We start from the raw sequence: 16789 nt of genomic DNA, 5'->3' as shown, positions 1-16789 counted from the left end.
GTTTTAATTTTTTCTTTAACATATGTATTTAACTAGACTTTTGAACATGATTTCTGTACAATTTCTTTATACATATGTTAATAAATTTAAATAAGATTTTTTCTCCTCCCACTCACTCTCTCTCTTTGTCTCTTTGAATAAATAAATTCTCTAGTAATTTCATTTAAAAGTTTCATTTTGTTTTTTCTCATTTCATTTCCTTTTGAAGAATCTTTGTTGCGTGCGTGAATTTTTAGCTCACTACTGCATTTTTGCTACTCTCCTCCCCTGCCACGAGCACCGAATTTATTGACGAACTATCGGATTCCCCCTTAATCATGTTGTACTCCTTCACACCATTCTGCCCAACTGGCACGTAGTGCTCCCCAATTTGAATGAGCAGCAGCGTGCGATTTACATTCGAACGGAATTTGCTGTCTGCATGATTTGGTTGCCAGTAGTGCCTTACAATGCCCACCATACCCTCCTGTGGGAACCAATCACGCCACGATGAACGTCCACCGCTCTGGCGCATCTCCTCATTCGGCCACAACACATCAATGCGACGTCCGAGGTTAAGGCAGTCATAAATCTGCAATTTTTTATACATTTAAATTTAATTTTTCGTTTTCTTTTGCACACTATCACTAAAAACAATCCAAATTGTGCGAAAATTGAGAATTTTCTTTTGAATTTCAAAGGAGCTAACCCTTTCTCATCAACGTGAAACATAGAAACATTGAAACATACGCTCTTTTTGTCACAATATTCATTCTGTGGATGCTTTCGGGGAATTTTTCACAAACAAAACGTCTTTTTTAGTCTCTTTTGTGTGAATTTGATGTATTTCTAAAGGAAAACAATAATAAATTCATTCTAAATCGAGAAAGTAAAATGTTTCACGTTTGGGTCAATATATGATTCAACAAGTGATCCAAAGAACATGAAAGAGGATCGATATACAGGTCATGATCTCAATTGAAGAAACATTGAAAAAGATTCAAAAATTGCCAAAATAAAGTAACAAATTTTTTATTGAGAAAATTGTGGCAAAATTTCAAAAAAAGCAAGTGACGTCACGATTACGCGATTTTGTCTCTGCGTTATTGTGTGAAACATACGTGCTACAAATGTTTCAAAAATACCCCGACAAAACTCACCTACGAAACATCATTGAAATGTTTCATGATTATTTACTATGGCCTTACTAAAATAGCTGCTAAAAATAAACTGTTTGGCAAATTTTAATGAATTTAAATGATGTAGAAAGTACAATAAATTATGTATCTCATGGTTACAATATTAATTAGTTTATTTATCAAAATTGATACACCATTAGCCAAAATGCAAACGGTGTAGTTAGAAGTTTGAAAAAATCATTTCGCATAGAAAACCAGAATAGTTACAAAAAAAAACGTCTTGATCAATTTTGAATGATTTACTAAGTTTGAAAAAGTGCGGATTGTACTTTCTCAAAAGTAATCTAATTCTTAAAATCGATTGATCACAACCTACTGAATTTTTAACCTCAGATTTTGAGCTTAATTTTCTATTAAAAAGAAAACGTTTTTCTATATTTTCTTTTGACAAACGAGTCTTTTCTTTTGAAGTCACCCACAGAGAGATTTAGGATTTATCAAGATAAGTTGGATCAATTTTAATTTATGGCTGTTTAAAAAAGTCGAATTGGTAGCGAGTACCAGTTTTGTCCTCCAGTGTTAACAACTCTTCAATTTTTGCTAAAACGGAAACTTTTTGCGGGTAGTGTAGAAGCTAATAAACCTTTTCTGACTGATTTTTATTTCTTTTTGCTAAATTAAAAGCAAAAAATTCTTAATGTAATTATTGAATATTCATAATATTTTGAAATTATCGGAAAATGAAAAAAAAATGAAAAAACGCGAATATTTGGCTTCCATATTATCCTCCATATTTTCTTAACAGTGTACAAACATATATTTTTTGAATTTATAATTTTAACGGTCAGTAAATTACTTTCTTTTTTTGTGAAATAAATTCTCACAAACAAAAATCAAGTAAATAATTTGCTGAATCACTTTGAAAATTGCAAAAATCATTAAGCAAATCTTTGGGATTTTTTTCTCTTTCAATTCAATTCAGCAATTACGCGTAATGATTCATTGAGCCAATTATGAAGCAATTATTGTGTGAAAGATCTCACGAAAATATTTTTCTCTCTCTCTCTCTCATTTAATTGATTTTCTGAGCATAAAAAAAATAATCAAAACTTCTGTAAAAAAAAAAGTCAAAAACTTACCTCTCCAGCATCCACAATGATGACCTTTTTATTGAGCGGGATATTAGCCGGTGGCGGAGGCTCCTCTGCGGTGCTCCTACTCGATTCTCCGTACTTTTGACGACTCTCCCGGGATTCCACTGAGAGGGACTTTTTGCGACTACTGCACTTCCATGTGGCAGCACCACGTGATGTGGATGATGCTGCTGCTGTGCAGAAATCCAAGGATTCCTGATGCTTCAGGCAGGAATTCGTACTGCCCATCAGCATGTCCTTGCTACAGACATCCCGTGTACTCGATGAGGAGGACGATGTTGCCGGCAACGTGGCACGTCGTTCCCTCTCACTAATCCGCGAATGACTCGATGTCCTCTTGGCACCACTACGGACGGCTTCGCGCTCAATATCGCGATCCCTTTACAAAGTAAAATTTCAAAAAAAAATTGTCTTAAAAGACTCCCAAAGAATTTAATATTTAAGCTGTGTTTCTTTCAAGCTCAAACTCTGGATGAGCACGAATTAGGGTCCCCACATTCCAATTAGGGTCCATCAAACCTCAAAATTTTGTTTTCGCTATATCTCAGCCCCTGTAATAGCTAAAAATCTGAAATTTTTATATGTTGTAGGGGACATCAAGACCTTTCCAACGATACCTCATTTTCGAAAATCGGTCGAGCCGTTTAGTCAATATGGCCGCCACAATTTTTCATCGAAAATCGACCATAACTCGAAAACTGCTTAACTGATTTTGATCAACCCGGGCTCAAATGAAAGCTCTCAACAAACCCTACAACTTTCTAGAACACTCGAAGTTTCAAAAGTGACCGCTAGGGGGCCAAAAATCGAAAACAAAATTTTCGATGAGTTTTCGATGAATATCTCGAAAACGCCATTATCGATTTGCTACATTTTTTGATATATTATAGCATACTATAACATCTATTTATTAAAAAAAAATTTAAAAAATTTATGTCGCCATTTTGAAAATATTGAGTTCCAACTTTGACATGTCATTTCTCGGGTTTTACAAGTTCGATTCTGATCAATTCAAGCGCAAATGAAAGGTTTCGTGAAACCCTACAAATGTCTAGAACATTGCAACTTCGAGAAATGACCGCGAGAGGCGCTAAAGTCAAAATCAAAATTTTCGAAAATTTCGAACTCGAATTTTTCGAAAATGCCATTATCGATTTACTTCACATTTTAATGTGTTATAGTTGAGGTTAAGACCTTTCCAACGATAGCTCAAAATTGAAAATCTATGGAGCCGTTCCCAAGATATGGACTTCAAAACATTTCTTAGGGGAAGACTTTTCAACTTTTCCCGACTTTGCGCGTTTTTAAATTAATTCGCGTTCTAGTTTGCTCTCACAAAATTGGCACACTGAAAGAAACATAGCTCTCGTAAGCTTGGTCAGCTTATCAGTACATTTCTCTCCTCTCCTTACCTGTTTAATATCCCCGCAAGAAGGGTAGAACTCGTTGGTTTTCCCATACTTGCGAGACTTCCACGTGTTGTGGCCCCACTCACGGACAAATTCTGACTCCCATACGCCAGTGTTCCACCCCCACTACCCGTTATACCACCCCCAATGGTTGTAACACTATGCGGAACTTGGGCATTGTAGTACACCCCTTGAATGTCCCCCATATCGCTATCAATTGCACTCCCACTGCTGCACCCTTCGCGACAGCGCTGCCGCACCCGGCTCCACACGTCAAAGATGAGATTCCGGATCTTCTTCACACTCACCGAACCCCCAACAATGCTACACAGCTGCTCATTTGTCTCCGCATACGACGTCGTGAGGGGCGATACGTAGATTGGATAGCCAATCGGTTGATCACACGATGAATTTATAATATTCCTGAGTGCTTGCTTTGCATTCTGGATACTCCCACGTTCTGGGTTGCGATTCCGCAGGTAGATCAGCTCCTGTTGCTGCCCCGCCCACAATCCCCGGACACATTCACGATTCAACTTAATCACCCGGAAACTGAGGAAGCGCTTTGAAAGGCGAATGACACGATACTCATCCGATCCATCCTCCATCACATGCCGCAGCGCCAGGAGATTTGGAACCCCACGGAGGACAGCATTGCGCCACAGGGGATCAGCTTCGTGCGAAATCACCAGCTCATGCGTGTGAATACTTATAGCCTTGTACAGGGCAGCCTTATCTTCGTAATCATCGGGATTCTGGAAGTGATCCTGATGCAACTTCAGGGACATCCGCACTGCTGGTGCCACAACACTCTGCAGCAAATCCATATCGGCAAAAACCCATTCATCCCTGTGTGAGGTGATGCGAAAGTCCCCCTTAAAAAGGGCATGTAGCCCATGGAGGAAGAATTCCACACCACTTGAGGAACTATGGCTAGCCGTTGCGAGTGTCCTTCGTGCCAGGATCCCCAGAGCCAAGCACAGGGATACCAAAGCTGATTCCTTTGTCTACATACATACAAATTCATTAATTTTCCTTTCTCAAATAAATTTCTCTTTTTGTCCTCACCACAATATTTGATGATTCATCATTGTTCTTTGAGCTCTCTTTGGATTCTTTGTGACCCATTTTGTTGTCTGAAGGACTGAATTGAAAAGAGAAAAGAAATTGTAGGAAAAAAAAGACATAAAGTGCTAAAAAGTCCGGAAAAGTATTAAAATTTAATCCAAAAAAAGTACTAAAATTCAAACTAAAAAAAAGCTTTTCTATTTGATTCTAAACAAGCATTATAAGTACTAAACTCTACCCTAAAGAGTGCTAAATTAAAGCAGAAAAGTACTAAATTTAAACCAAAAAGTGTACTAAATTCAAACTAAAAAAGATTTTCTTTTTTCATTCCTCAACAGACTCAGTTTGAGAAACAAAGGAATAAAAAGTACTAAATTTAAACTGAAATGGTATTAGAGTCAAGCTAAAAGCGCATTCAATTCAAGCTAAATAAGTACGTACTAAATTCTAGCCGCAAAAATACTAAATAATACTACTAAGCCGAAGAAAAGTTCTCGATTTTCAATCATAAACAGAATCGTATTAGGAAACAAAGGCATTACAAGTACGAAATTCAACACTGAAAAGTGCTAAATAAAAGCAGAAAAGTACTAAATTTAAACTGAAAAAAAGTACTAAACTACAAAGTGATTTTTTTTGGCTTGAATTCAATTCTTTTTCGGTTTGTATAGAATTGAAAATTGTTAACCTTTTTTTTTCACTTGAATTTAGTACTTTTCAGGCTTTTGCTCTTCAATCTAAGCATGTATAGGATTGAAAATCAAAATCGAAAATCTTATTTTGGATTTGAAATTAGTACCTACATTTTTGGCTTAAATTTCAGTGCTTAAGCCTGAAGAAAAGTAATAAATTCAAGCTAAATAAGTACAAAGTTCAAGCGAAAAAAAGGACTAAATTCAAGCCTAAAAAGTATTAAATCTAAGCCTAGAAAGTACTAAATTCAAGTCGCAAAAATACTACAATAAAAGTTTTTTGATTTTGAGTCGGAACGTACTGGGAAACAAAGGCAAAGTACTAAATTCAACCCTAAAAAAAATGGCTAAATTAAAGCAGACAAGTACTAAATTTAAACTAAAAATGTATTAAATCCTAAGCCAAAAAAAGTAAGAAAATTCAAGCAAAAAAGTACTAAATTCAACTCTAAAAATAGTACTAAATTCAAGCCGAAAAACACTTATTAATTTAATATTACAAAACATTTGAATAATTCGCCAAAAAATAAAGAAATAAAACAAAAATAATAAAAAAAAGGAACTTACTTTTGTGACTGATTTACGGAAGACGCAGATGCATTACTTGCTTCCCTTTTCCTCTTCTGCTTGTAGCAGTACTGAATCCATCCCAGGTAGACACTACAGAAGCTATTCCTTGTAATCCCCGACGAACGGAAGTCGTAGTCTTCGTCTAAATTGTGATTAAACACCGGATCCAAATCCACGTACTGACGTTCCATTGTAATCTGCAGTGCTTCCTGTATGGCCTGAGAATTGAGCCATTCATCCAACTTTGGGGATTGAACGGTGTAGTAGATGATACTCTGCGAAGGAAAAATCGTTAATTTTTTAAATTTATTTTGTGCAAAATTTGTTTATTTCAACGCACTTTGACGTAGTATGTGATGAGAACACGACGAAATTCAAAGACTTGGAGTGTTGCAACTGCCGAATTGTCTGATATTGAGTATCCTTCGAGGATGTACTGCGCCGCCACAACTTGCCACGCTAACCATCGTGTGGAGAACATGGCATTGACGCTGAGTATAAATGGTAAATGTCCCGGAGAGCAACAGCAACAGTCTAACGGGAAAAAAACTGATCAAACTCCCAGGATAAAAGCTAAAACGAAGAAGGACTGACCTCTATTCTCTTCAACACCTTCAGATATCGCCTCAACTTCCCTTTGCTGGCAGTAGGTACCCCTGAACTCAAGGCCGCGCATTTGGAATGTACACAGCCCATTGCCCAGCTCAATGATATGCACCAAGCAATTGAGGTAGTCCGAAGCGAGGACAAAGCAATCTCCCTGACTCACATTTCCCCATCGTCCCAGCAACAGATCCCCACACAGACTATGCTGCAGGGATCGCGTGAGATGCTCATAGAAGATACTATTGAGATTGTTGTCATCCGACCCAAGATCGCGTTCTAGTTGTGAACTCAGACGCGTATTTGAGTGATCAATGCGTCGTGTATTGTAGTCACGTTCCCAGAACTTTATGGGACGTACGTAGGATGTGAGGAAGATTGCGCTGCCAAGGAATGGATTGAGTGGTGTGGACAGAATGGCACTAATACCCGCCTGAAGGAATAACATTGCCGAATGGGGAACACTGAAGGGTTGTGCAAAAGCATGAAAGGCTGATCCCCATGTTATCTGCCACGGAGCAATGTATGTTACAATAAATTGAATCTGCAACAACAACAAAATCAACTTAATCTAAAAAGTTCTTCTCTTAACTTTTAAATAAAATCCGCTTTACCTTGAGAAGAAAATCGCAAGTTTTCTTGTAAATGATTGAAATAAAAAAGTAATTGATGAGAAAAGTCTCACTGGAGGCCGTATAGTCCAGACGAAAAAATAAAACTGAGAAAATGAGGATCAAGTATTGACTTCCAGGATCAGAGAAGGAGCTTCGAACACCTGCAGAAATTGCAAACAATTTAACAAACAAACTACTAATTTAGCTTAATTTATTAATTAGACTAGACTTTACTTTTTTTTTTAGATTGGGCCCAAGTTTGTGGAGGTCAGGCTTTTATCAGGTCTGGCTTTCATTACGAAAGATAGATTTTAGATTCGGCCAAAAAAACTTAAGTCTCGTTTTGAAAACTTAAGTCTTGCTTCAGACACTCTGACTTGACTTTAAAAAGTTAGGTCTTTATTAAAAATCTTAGGCCTAATTGAAAATCTTAGGTTCAACAAAAAACTTAGGCCTAGCTTAAGAAACGGTGACCTAACTTAAAAACTTTAGGCCTTCTTTGGAAAAACTCAAGCTTAGTTTGAAATAATGTAGGCCTAGTTTAAAAATCTAAAGCCCGGATTTATATTAGGAGTATCCTAGATCAGGCCAAGGCTGGAGACCAGCTGTAGCGTCGATTAAGTAAGTTTAAAAACCAAAAGCCTGGATTCATAAATTAGGGCTTAGCCTAAAAACTCAAGTCTAGTTTGAAAAACTTAAGCCTACTTTTGAAAAACATAGGCTTAGCTTGAAAAAACCTTGATCTTAACTTTAAAAACTTAGACCTAGCTTAAAACTCTTTTAACTAACTTAAAAAATTTAGGTCTAGTTTGAAAAAAAAACTCAGGCTTAGGTTGAAAAAATTAAGGCCCAGCTTAAGAAACTTTGGTCGAGCTTAAAAATTCAGGCTTAGCTTAAAACTCTTTGACCTAACTTAAAAAACTTAGGCCTAGCTTTGAAAAGGTTGGGCTTAGCTTAAAAAAACTTAGGCCTAACTTTAAAAAAAAAACTTGTGTTTAGTTTTAAAATCTTTGGCGTAATCTTACTAATCTAATCTTATCTTAGGCTTAATCTGACATAGGCCTAGCTTTAAACTAATTGAGCTAACTTTAAAAAATTAAGGCCTAGTTTTGAAAAACTCAGGCTTAGTTTGAATGAGCTTACGCCTGACTTAAAAAAAACTTGGGCCTAACTTTAAAATCTTTGGCCTAATCTTCAAAACTCAAACCAAGATTCAAAAGCTTGGGCCTGACCTAAAAAACTTGGTCCTAGCTTTGAAACTTCAAGCCAGTCTCAGTAAGTGATTTGAGCTTAGAGAATTACTCACATTTGAGGCCACACATGACAACGAAGACAGTCCCAAGGGAGATCCCGAACTTGCTCACAATCCTCATGGAGTCCGAGGTGAGAGCACTTAGGAAGACAATTGGGTACAGCACATTCCGCTCCAGCATACAGAGGTAAACGATAAACTTCTCAAACCACATCACTTTAGCCGCTCCACGTGGCTCAAACTGCCCAAATTCATGCGGCCGCAGTATCGGCAGGGACATACAGAGCCATGGCCAGTGTTTGCGCATTTGTGGCACAATGTAGTGCAGCACGAGGCCGAGGATGCCAGCGATGATGTGCAGGACGGGATTGAGATCCGGCTGAAGTACAGTGAACACCGTGCTACAGTGCAAACCGAGATAGACAACGGCAAGGACGCAGCACACGAGCAGATCGTGCTTCAGGCGTGCATTCACCGTACTCTGCATCTTCTTCGGCAGTGGATCCACCAGCTCTGAGTCGGTCAGCATATTTGGCTGCCCCGTCGTCGATGTGGACGTCACCGTGGTTGGCTGGGGTGGATGAGTATCCATGCTATTTACATCAGTCTTATTGTCATTACTGCTGCCCTCCTCTTTCGTTGGGCTTCCTGTGTTGCGCAAGGAAAGGAAGCAATTTAAAGTTTATACATTTTTCCTTTCCGGAATGATTGGATGTGCTTCCCGGAAAGTTTCATAAGTGGCGGGAAGTTGCGCAGCCATCCTTCCCATTGCATCAGGAAGTTTCTACAGGAACTTAGGAACTTCCTTTTCAACACCCGGCTGATCCTTGATTTCATTTAGGGGTCAAAATCTGTTCATTTGGGAAGTCATCTTTGCAATTGCGTTAAGCATTTTTATAAACTCAAATTTTGACCCAAAGATGATATCAAGAATAATGATTTTCCAGGTTTTTCGTCGGTAAAGTGGGGGTTTCTCGATGATATCAATGATTAACCGGATGTTGAAAAGGAAGTTCTTAAGATCCCTTTAGATCGGTGTCACCAGTTGGGATCATCGAATTTTGAGTATGAATGTGGGACAGATTAGTGTTTAGAATGAAGTATTGTGCGAACGCGCGCATCTTGGAAATGTTAGAGACGTTAGAGAAAAAAAAGGAGGATTTTCTTGTAATAAAAAGCAAAAAGGACTTGATAAGGGTAGTGAGAAGTAGTAAAAAGTGGACAAAAAGTGAAGGGAGTGTGAAGGCATACATTCTGTCGCGAAAATTGAACGCAAACGGAAATAGCGTGTATAAACATAACCTCACAAAGAAGTATCCGAAAGGAGTCGGCACACGCGATCCTTTTCGCCGGAGGAGAATTATCTCTTAAGTGTTCTGCTTATCTGGAAAGGATACCTGGACAACTTCCATCCACTTATAGCACTTTCCGGAAAGCACATCAAACCGTTCGGGGAAGTTAAGGGATTAATTTTTCATTTTAAGGATAACTTACGATTCTCCTGGACAGCTTCTCCACTGCTACAATTTGACTCCGTCGATGGAGATTTCTTAACTTTCTCCGCAGAACTTGGCTCGTGCTCATCCTCATCCGAATGCAATTGAATGCTAGACTTTATGAGTAACCACACATACGTGAGATCACTGGCCGTGCGCGAAAGATGGTACGCAATTGGAATGAGGAGGGCACAGAAGATGGAAAACATCACATGTTGACTACCCTGTGGCTCAATTAGGCCCCCATAGGCAGGCCCATAGAGGATAATGCACGCCAGGATTGACTTGAGGACAGCAAAGAAGGCCGCTGTGAGATTGCAAACGGCATTCCCGCCAAATACGTGCATCTCCACCTGCTCCAGGAAGTACATGAGGAAGGTGTTGATTTGCGGAAAGAGCCCCAAACTGAAGAGGATGGGAAATGCGAGGAGGACAATTGAGAGAATGTACTCAATCATCTCGTAGAAGGTCCTACTGTGGATGGTACCACCGAAGAGATCAACATTCCCCGGGACATCATCATAGGGGCTCTGCCGGGACATTTTGTGCGCCCCAATGAGGAGGAGGGTGCACAGGCAGAAGTAGATGGGACGTGAATACGAGACGGTCTTGTTGAAACCATGAATTGGTGACGCTGCATCCGGTTGGACACTCTTTATCAACGAATACTGACTCCCGGCAATCACGAAGCAGAAAATAAAGGCAAAAATGTCCTCGTAGAAGCCCAGATGCAGCACAAGGGCGCCCAGGATACTCACGAGGAACGTGAGTATGGTGGCAAGAATGACTTGGAACCACCCTGTGTCCCTGTCAAAGAGCGCCAGCAGCTGCAGACGATCCATTTGGATTTTAAACGTGTGATGCCCGAGGAAGTTCATCGAGAGCTTGTAGTACTTTGGCATTGGTTTGAGTTTTGCAATATCCTGGTAGAAGCGACTCATCTCCCCAAAGGTATCATCGGCAATCTCCACTCTGCCAATACTGAGAATGGCCGCCTGGACGGAGGGACGACTAGACAGGGACTTATCGAAGCCATGCGGTATGGACGCCGAGTCCATGAAGTCATGCATTGACAGGGAGTTTGAAATGGAAATTACGGAATTCTCACAGATGGCACCCCCCTCGAAGCCCATCTCTCGTTGATTCCCCACAAAATTCGTCTCACTCCTGCCACCCGCAATGGAGCTATCGAATGATTTCTGCCTCCTCTCGCGCGATCTCTTCCTCTTGGGCTGTGTCGAATGATGATGATGATGGAAGCTCCCATCGAGATTTCTCGGTCGGAAGTTCGTTAAGCTCGCCATGGGGTACTCCATTTGCTGCCCATACATCGTCATGTGGTAGTCCGAACGGGAATTGAAGAATGTCAATATTGGCGTTTGTCCGGAAGTCCCTTCCACGGGAGCTGTGGGACGCCGGATAGCTCCACGACTGTGTGCAATCAGTGGATACTCATCGACGCCCGCACTCAGTCTTCGTGATTCAATTCTCTTTCCCATCTTTGGGATTGCCCCCAAATTTCGTGGCATTGCCGCAGCTACTCTCTGCTGCTCCTCCTCCTCCTCCGGAATTCTCTCCTCGGAACTCCTACTCAGCTCCTTAGCCGCATCTTCCGCTTCTGTCGTCACGTCAACACTAATATTATTGGCATCCATGCTGAAATCAAACCAAATTGGATTCTTTGGCTTATCACGCGATGTGGTGGTCAGGAGCATATCCTTAGAGCTGGCACTTGCACCTTCCTCCCAATCACTAAAAGGGCTTCCCTTGCTTGTCTCCTTGCTCGATTCAAAGCGCACATTCCCCCGTGCAAAGCCATCATCACCCTTCTTCCCATCTCCTGCCTTTCCCGAAGCCCCATTGCCCTTCCGGTGACGCACTCCTGAACTCTTCTCCTCAACATTCTCCACGGAAATCCTGTGGAATTCCAAGAGCGGTGATCTCGAACCATTATTCTCCGTATCGGAATCTGTGGATTGTGCCTGAATTCTATCAATATCCGATTCACTTTCAGTTGTCGTTGATTGCTGCTCCTGCGCTATTTTTGCATCCACCTTCTTGTCATCATCATCCTCCTCCTCTTCCTCCTCCTTAGCATGAGGCTCCTCGTTCTCCTCTTCCGAATCACTGGTGCTACTCTCAAAGGACGCCGGACGAATGTGATGCGCACCACCAACTTCATCCGCTTGCTCGGCAATTGGGTACACCAGCTGCTCAGACATGTTCCCACCTACTTTGACATCTTTCGGGCAGAGATTGAGATGAGGATTCCGAGAGAGAGTCTTGCTGGGCGGCGGGAGAACAACATGATGGGGATTGCGAAGTGGTTGTCCCCCAATTACCTCCACACTATTCGGTTGGGGAGGAAACGGGGCCAGAGGATGCGGCGAGGAAGTCTCAATGGCGGCACTTTTAATCCTCCGGACAGTCATTATGGTAGTGGGGAGAACTTTAGTCCCCTCGGCATTTGGATGCCCTTTGAGCCCAGCACTGGAGCTGGCGATTGGCAATTGAATGGCAGACATTGTGCTGTTGGAATCCCTCCGCATTTGCGCTTGCTGATGCGCCCTGGCATCGGCTGCGGATAAATTCTCAATTGCCAGCTCCGATTTGGTCGTGTAGTCGTGCTCTGCGTACATCCGGAGCCCCCCAAGGCGATCAGGAGCCTGGTAGTAGTGATAGGGATGAATGCAGCCCATGGAGATGTTGCACATCGTCTTCACAATTCCCTTATCCGATGGCCGGTGCCAGTGCATCTTAACAGGGTAGATCACAGGCCGATCGAGACGAGCCTCCTCCGAATCCAACGACGCCTGACGCTGCATAAATGATCGCTGACGCTCCGGAGTTTCCTCTTTTCCTTCCTCCTGCTCCATCTTCGCTTCCACATCTGCTACTGATGCAGCAACAGCCCCTTTATCAGCGGCGCTGTACGATGCAGTTGGACACACATCAGCACTATGTGCAACCACAACGGAACTTTGGAGGACACTGCTGTTGTACAGCCCGATACTTTCATTTGATTCCGAGCTATTCTTTCGATGGACGTCTACTTTGAAGTCTGCCCATTTTCCACGTTTGCATGGAAATTAAATTTTTTTTTCTTTTAACAAAAAGTTTAATTTCTCATCATTTTGAATTAATTCAACACAGATTCCCCGCATAGCCCTGCGCTGACACAAAAACAAATCAGCACAAACAGCTTTTGCTTTAATTGAGAACTAATCAAATTCGTCATACATCTATTTTTATTTGAAAAAAAAATACGAGCAAGTCATTGATAGAGAAGCGATAAAGAAATCAAGAGAATAAAATAAATTAATATTTCTTCGAGAGCCCTCAAGGACGTCTCATTAACCAGGAAGTAAAACTTCGTTTCAGTGACGTAGTCAGGGAGGATTTTTCGGTGTCTAAACACCCTGATAGTTAACCCTTTCTCGTCAATTGGATCATACAGAGACTCAAACATGAAATATTTTATTTCTCGATTTTTTTAATGAATTTTATAACTTTTCCAAGTTACTAATTCCTCAAATTCATACAAAAGAGACCAAAGAAGACGTTCTGACTGAAAAATGTCCTCTAAATACATTCACAGAATAAATATCGTGATAAGAAAGCGCATGTTTCAATGTTTCACATTGACGCGAAAGGGTTAAATGAATTTAATTGTTTTTATCAGGTTAGAAATGAGTTGAAAAATTGACATAAATGAGGGCAAAGAAGACGTTCTGATAGAGAAAGGTTTTCTTGTAGCTTCCATAGAACAAATTTCGTGATAAAAAAGCGCATGTTTCAATGTTTCCATGTTTCACGTGGACGCCAAACGGGTTAATGGTAGTTAAGGTTTTTTTAATGAGTTAAAAAAAACCTTATTTTTAGGCTAAACATCATATTGAAAAACTTTAAAAAGGAAGATTTCTAATCGTTAGATTAAATAAAGCATCAAACGTTAAAAAATAAATATAAAAACGTTACAGAAAAAAACGTAAAATATGAGAAAAAATATCAATAATCTAGACGAGAAAAGCCAAATGATAGAAATGACAAATGTTAGAAAAAAAAAGACAAAAGTTTGAGAATAAATTTCATAAGTACCAGAAGAAACATCAAACGTTAGCTCTTTTGTGTTTTCTGGGTCATACGCTGACCCAAAACGTGAAACATTTTGTTTTTTCAATTATTTATGAATTTAATTTTTTTTCAAGTTAGAAAAGCATTAAATTCACGAAAAAGAGGCCATAGAAGACATCCTGACTGAGAAAAGACCTCTGAGAGCATTTATAGAATAAATATCGTACCTAATAAAAGAGCGCATGTTTCAATGTTTTTATGTTTCACGTTGAACGAGAAAGGGTTAGATAAAAACGTCAAACATTTAAAAGAAAATTCAAATCAGAAACGTTAGATGATAGAAAAAAATATAAAACGTTAAAGAAGAAACGTAAAACATGAGAAAATATATAAATTTTCTAGAAGAGAAAAAAACAAATAAAAGAAGAGTCTGCAAACGTAAAATATCAAAAGTCATTAATCCTTGGAGGATCGAGAGTTCTAACCTAAAAACTTTGATCTTAATTTTTCTTTTATTAAAGGAATGTTTGTTTCAAAGGTTTCTTTTTACGAAATTGAATTTCTCTACATAAAAACGTAGAATTAAAAAAAAATGTTAAATTGACCACGGTGGGCAACAAAATCCTCCAAGGGTTAAAAAAATCATCAAACGTATGAAAAGAAATGTCAAACAATATAAAAAATTATGATAAACATTTGAAAATCAATGTTAAATTAAAAAAAAAAAAAGAAATTAAAATGTTAGAGATGAAACATCAACCGTCCGATACACCAGTCTGTATAAGGAACTTAATAAATTATTATTGAAACATCAACCGTTAGAAAATAAATTCGTCAAACGTCAAACGATATGTCAAAAAATAAAATTGCATGAATAAATTGTCAAAAGCAGCTGCTTAGATTGCAAAGGAATTAATAAATCTTCTAGAACTCTTAATTCGTTTTGTTTTAATCCATTTTAAAGTGTCCTATATAAAAGGTTTTTTTTTTCTCAAAACCACCCCCCCCCCTTGATTAAATTCCTGATTACGTCCCTGCTATGTTAATGCACTCCTTCGCAGCAAAAAAAAATCCGAGTATATTTCTTTCTCTAACAGTTGAGGAGATTATTTGTCACCAAATAAAATTGCAAAAGACTCCACGCCATTGAATTCAATGGAATTTCTAAAGAGTTATTTGCAACACCATGCGGGTTTTTTTGTGAGTCTTTTTGGGCAGCAAAAGACGAGAAAATGAAATGTCTTCGTCGCGCGAAAGGCATTAAAACGCGGGAGAGTACAAAATTTGCATGAATAAATAGAGAAAATTTATCTTTTGCTTTCACTGTGGCTGGTGTCTTGCAAACGTCCTTGTCCTGATTTCTCTTCTCAAATTTCAGGGTTAAATGCATCCGGGATGGATTAAAAAACAAATTCCCAGAAGGTTTCCGGAATTTCTCGTTAGATTTTCCGGGGATTTTTCATTTCAAGGACTTCTCTCTGAAGGATTAAATGGGGATGAAAGACTCACCTATTGTACTAGCAATCTGTTCGGGATAATCGACGGAAAATGCACTGTTGGCACAACTCAGGTCATCACTTTGATTCTCAATGGATACCCTCGAAGACAGGTCATTCCCCATCACCTGCATCTCAATGCCAACATCCTCATCCTTCATTCTGCAAAAGGGGGAAGAAGGAAAATCAATTAGCTTGTTGGAAGAGGAACAAAAGGTGCTAAGAATGAAGTACTAACTGGAGAATCTTGCAGGGGCTCGTAATGCTGCTGTTGCGATTGAGGTCAGATGTAGCTTGAGCCTTGTCGTACATCCCATGGAGGATCATGTTGACAATCTTCAGCACAGTGACCAGGCATGCCACGGAAATGCAGTAAAAGGCCCATGTGGCCACGGTGGCGGCAAAATACTGCAAAGAAGAAGACGCGCAATTGCAATGATGAGAAACTGTCACACAAAACACAGAAGAAGTGGCGTCCGGAAGGGTCTTCAGCCCCCACACCAAACCGGAAGCACCTTCCCCATCCCATCACCCCTTTGCATAGAGCCCTCCACGGGAACTTACAATGTACGTAACGAGGGGTGCGCAGAGGAGGAAGAGGAAGAGATAGAGGTGGATTGCGTTACAGGAAATGCATGAGGATGGATCGTAGAACCATCCACCCGTGAGTGATGCCCAAACTCCCTGTCGCAGAATCTCCAGCGTCTGTGATCCCATTCTATCTACACCGACGCACTATAGCGTCCACATTTTTGCACAAATAAACACACTTTTTGCACTTTTTCACACCAATTTTCACCAATTTTCATTTCTTTTGTGCAATTTTTTTCATTGCCAGCTGATTTCTATAAACGCGCAGGAAACATTTATTTTTATTTCATGCCTCCAGCTGTCACGGAACTAGCGCCCCCTCAGCGAACAAATTAGGAATAATTTTGAGTGGGAAAACTATCATTTCAAATTTCTCATAACGGTTTTTTTTGTGATTTCTTCGGAATTTTCAACGTTTTCCACCAATTTTCCCAACAAATTTTCAATTTCTATATACTTGCGTTTTGTAAACGAAAGACAGGAGATTGAGAATATTTTTAGTGTGTTGAGAGATATTTTTAACGTTAGAATTTATTTATGATCGAGATAAAAAAAATCTCTTTAGTAGAAGTTTAACCCTTTGAGGATCGTTGAGGTAAGTGAGGTGTTAAGCGGAAAATTATTTTTTTCAAAGGACAATTCTAGCTTAATT

General features: G+C 39.7%; 1 protein-coding gene across 1 annotated transcript; it reads right to left on the bottom strand.

The window, feature by feature from the left end:
* Window position 1: 1 nt before the first annotated feature.
* On the bottom strand, window positions 2–16423 carry LOC129786351 (protein pecanex). Its single transcript, XM_055821292.1, has 13 exons — window positions 16111–16423; window positions 15785–15954; window positions 15560–15708; window positions 9975–13037; window positions 8535–9128; window positions 7229–7389; window positions 6606–7158; window positions 6352–6545; window positions 6009–6286; window positions 4750–4825; window positions 3685–4688; window positions 2258–2651; window positions 2–571 (listed from the first exon to the last, which is right to left on the bottom strand). The coding sequence occupies exons 1-13, from the start codon at window positions 16261–16263 to the stop codon at window positions 233–235; spliced, it is 7128 nt and encodes a 2375-aa protein (XP_055677267.1). The 5' UTR covers window positions 16264–16423; the 3' UTR covers window positions 2–232.
* Window positions 16424–16789: the final 366 nt, after the last annotated feature.

The sequence above is a fragment of the Lutzomyia longipalpis genome, chromosome 1 (assembly GCF_024334085.1).
Source record: "Lutzomyia longipalpis isolate SR_M1_2022 chromosome 1, ASM2433408v1".
Taxonomy (NCBI): Eukaryota; Metazoa; Arthropoda; class Insecta; order Diptera; family Psychodidae; genus Lutzomyia; species Lutzomyia longipalpis.
The sequence above is the reverse complement of the archived record's forward strand: the minus strand, read 5'-3'. Positions and strand labels throughout refer to the sequence as shown.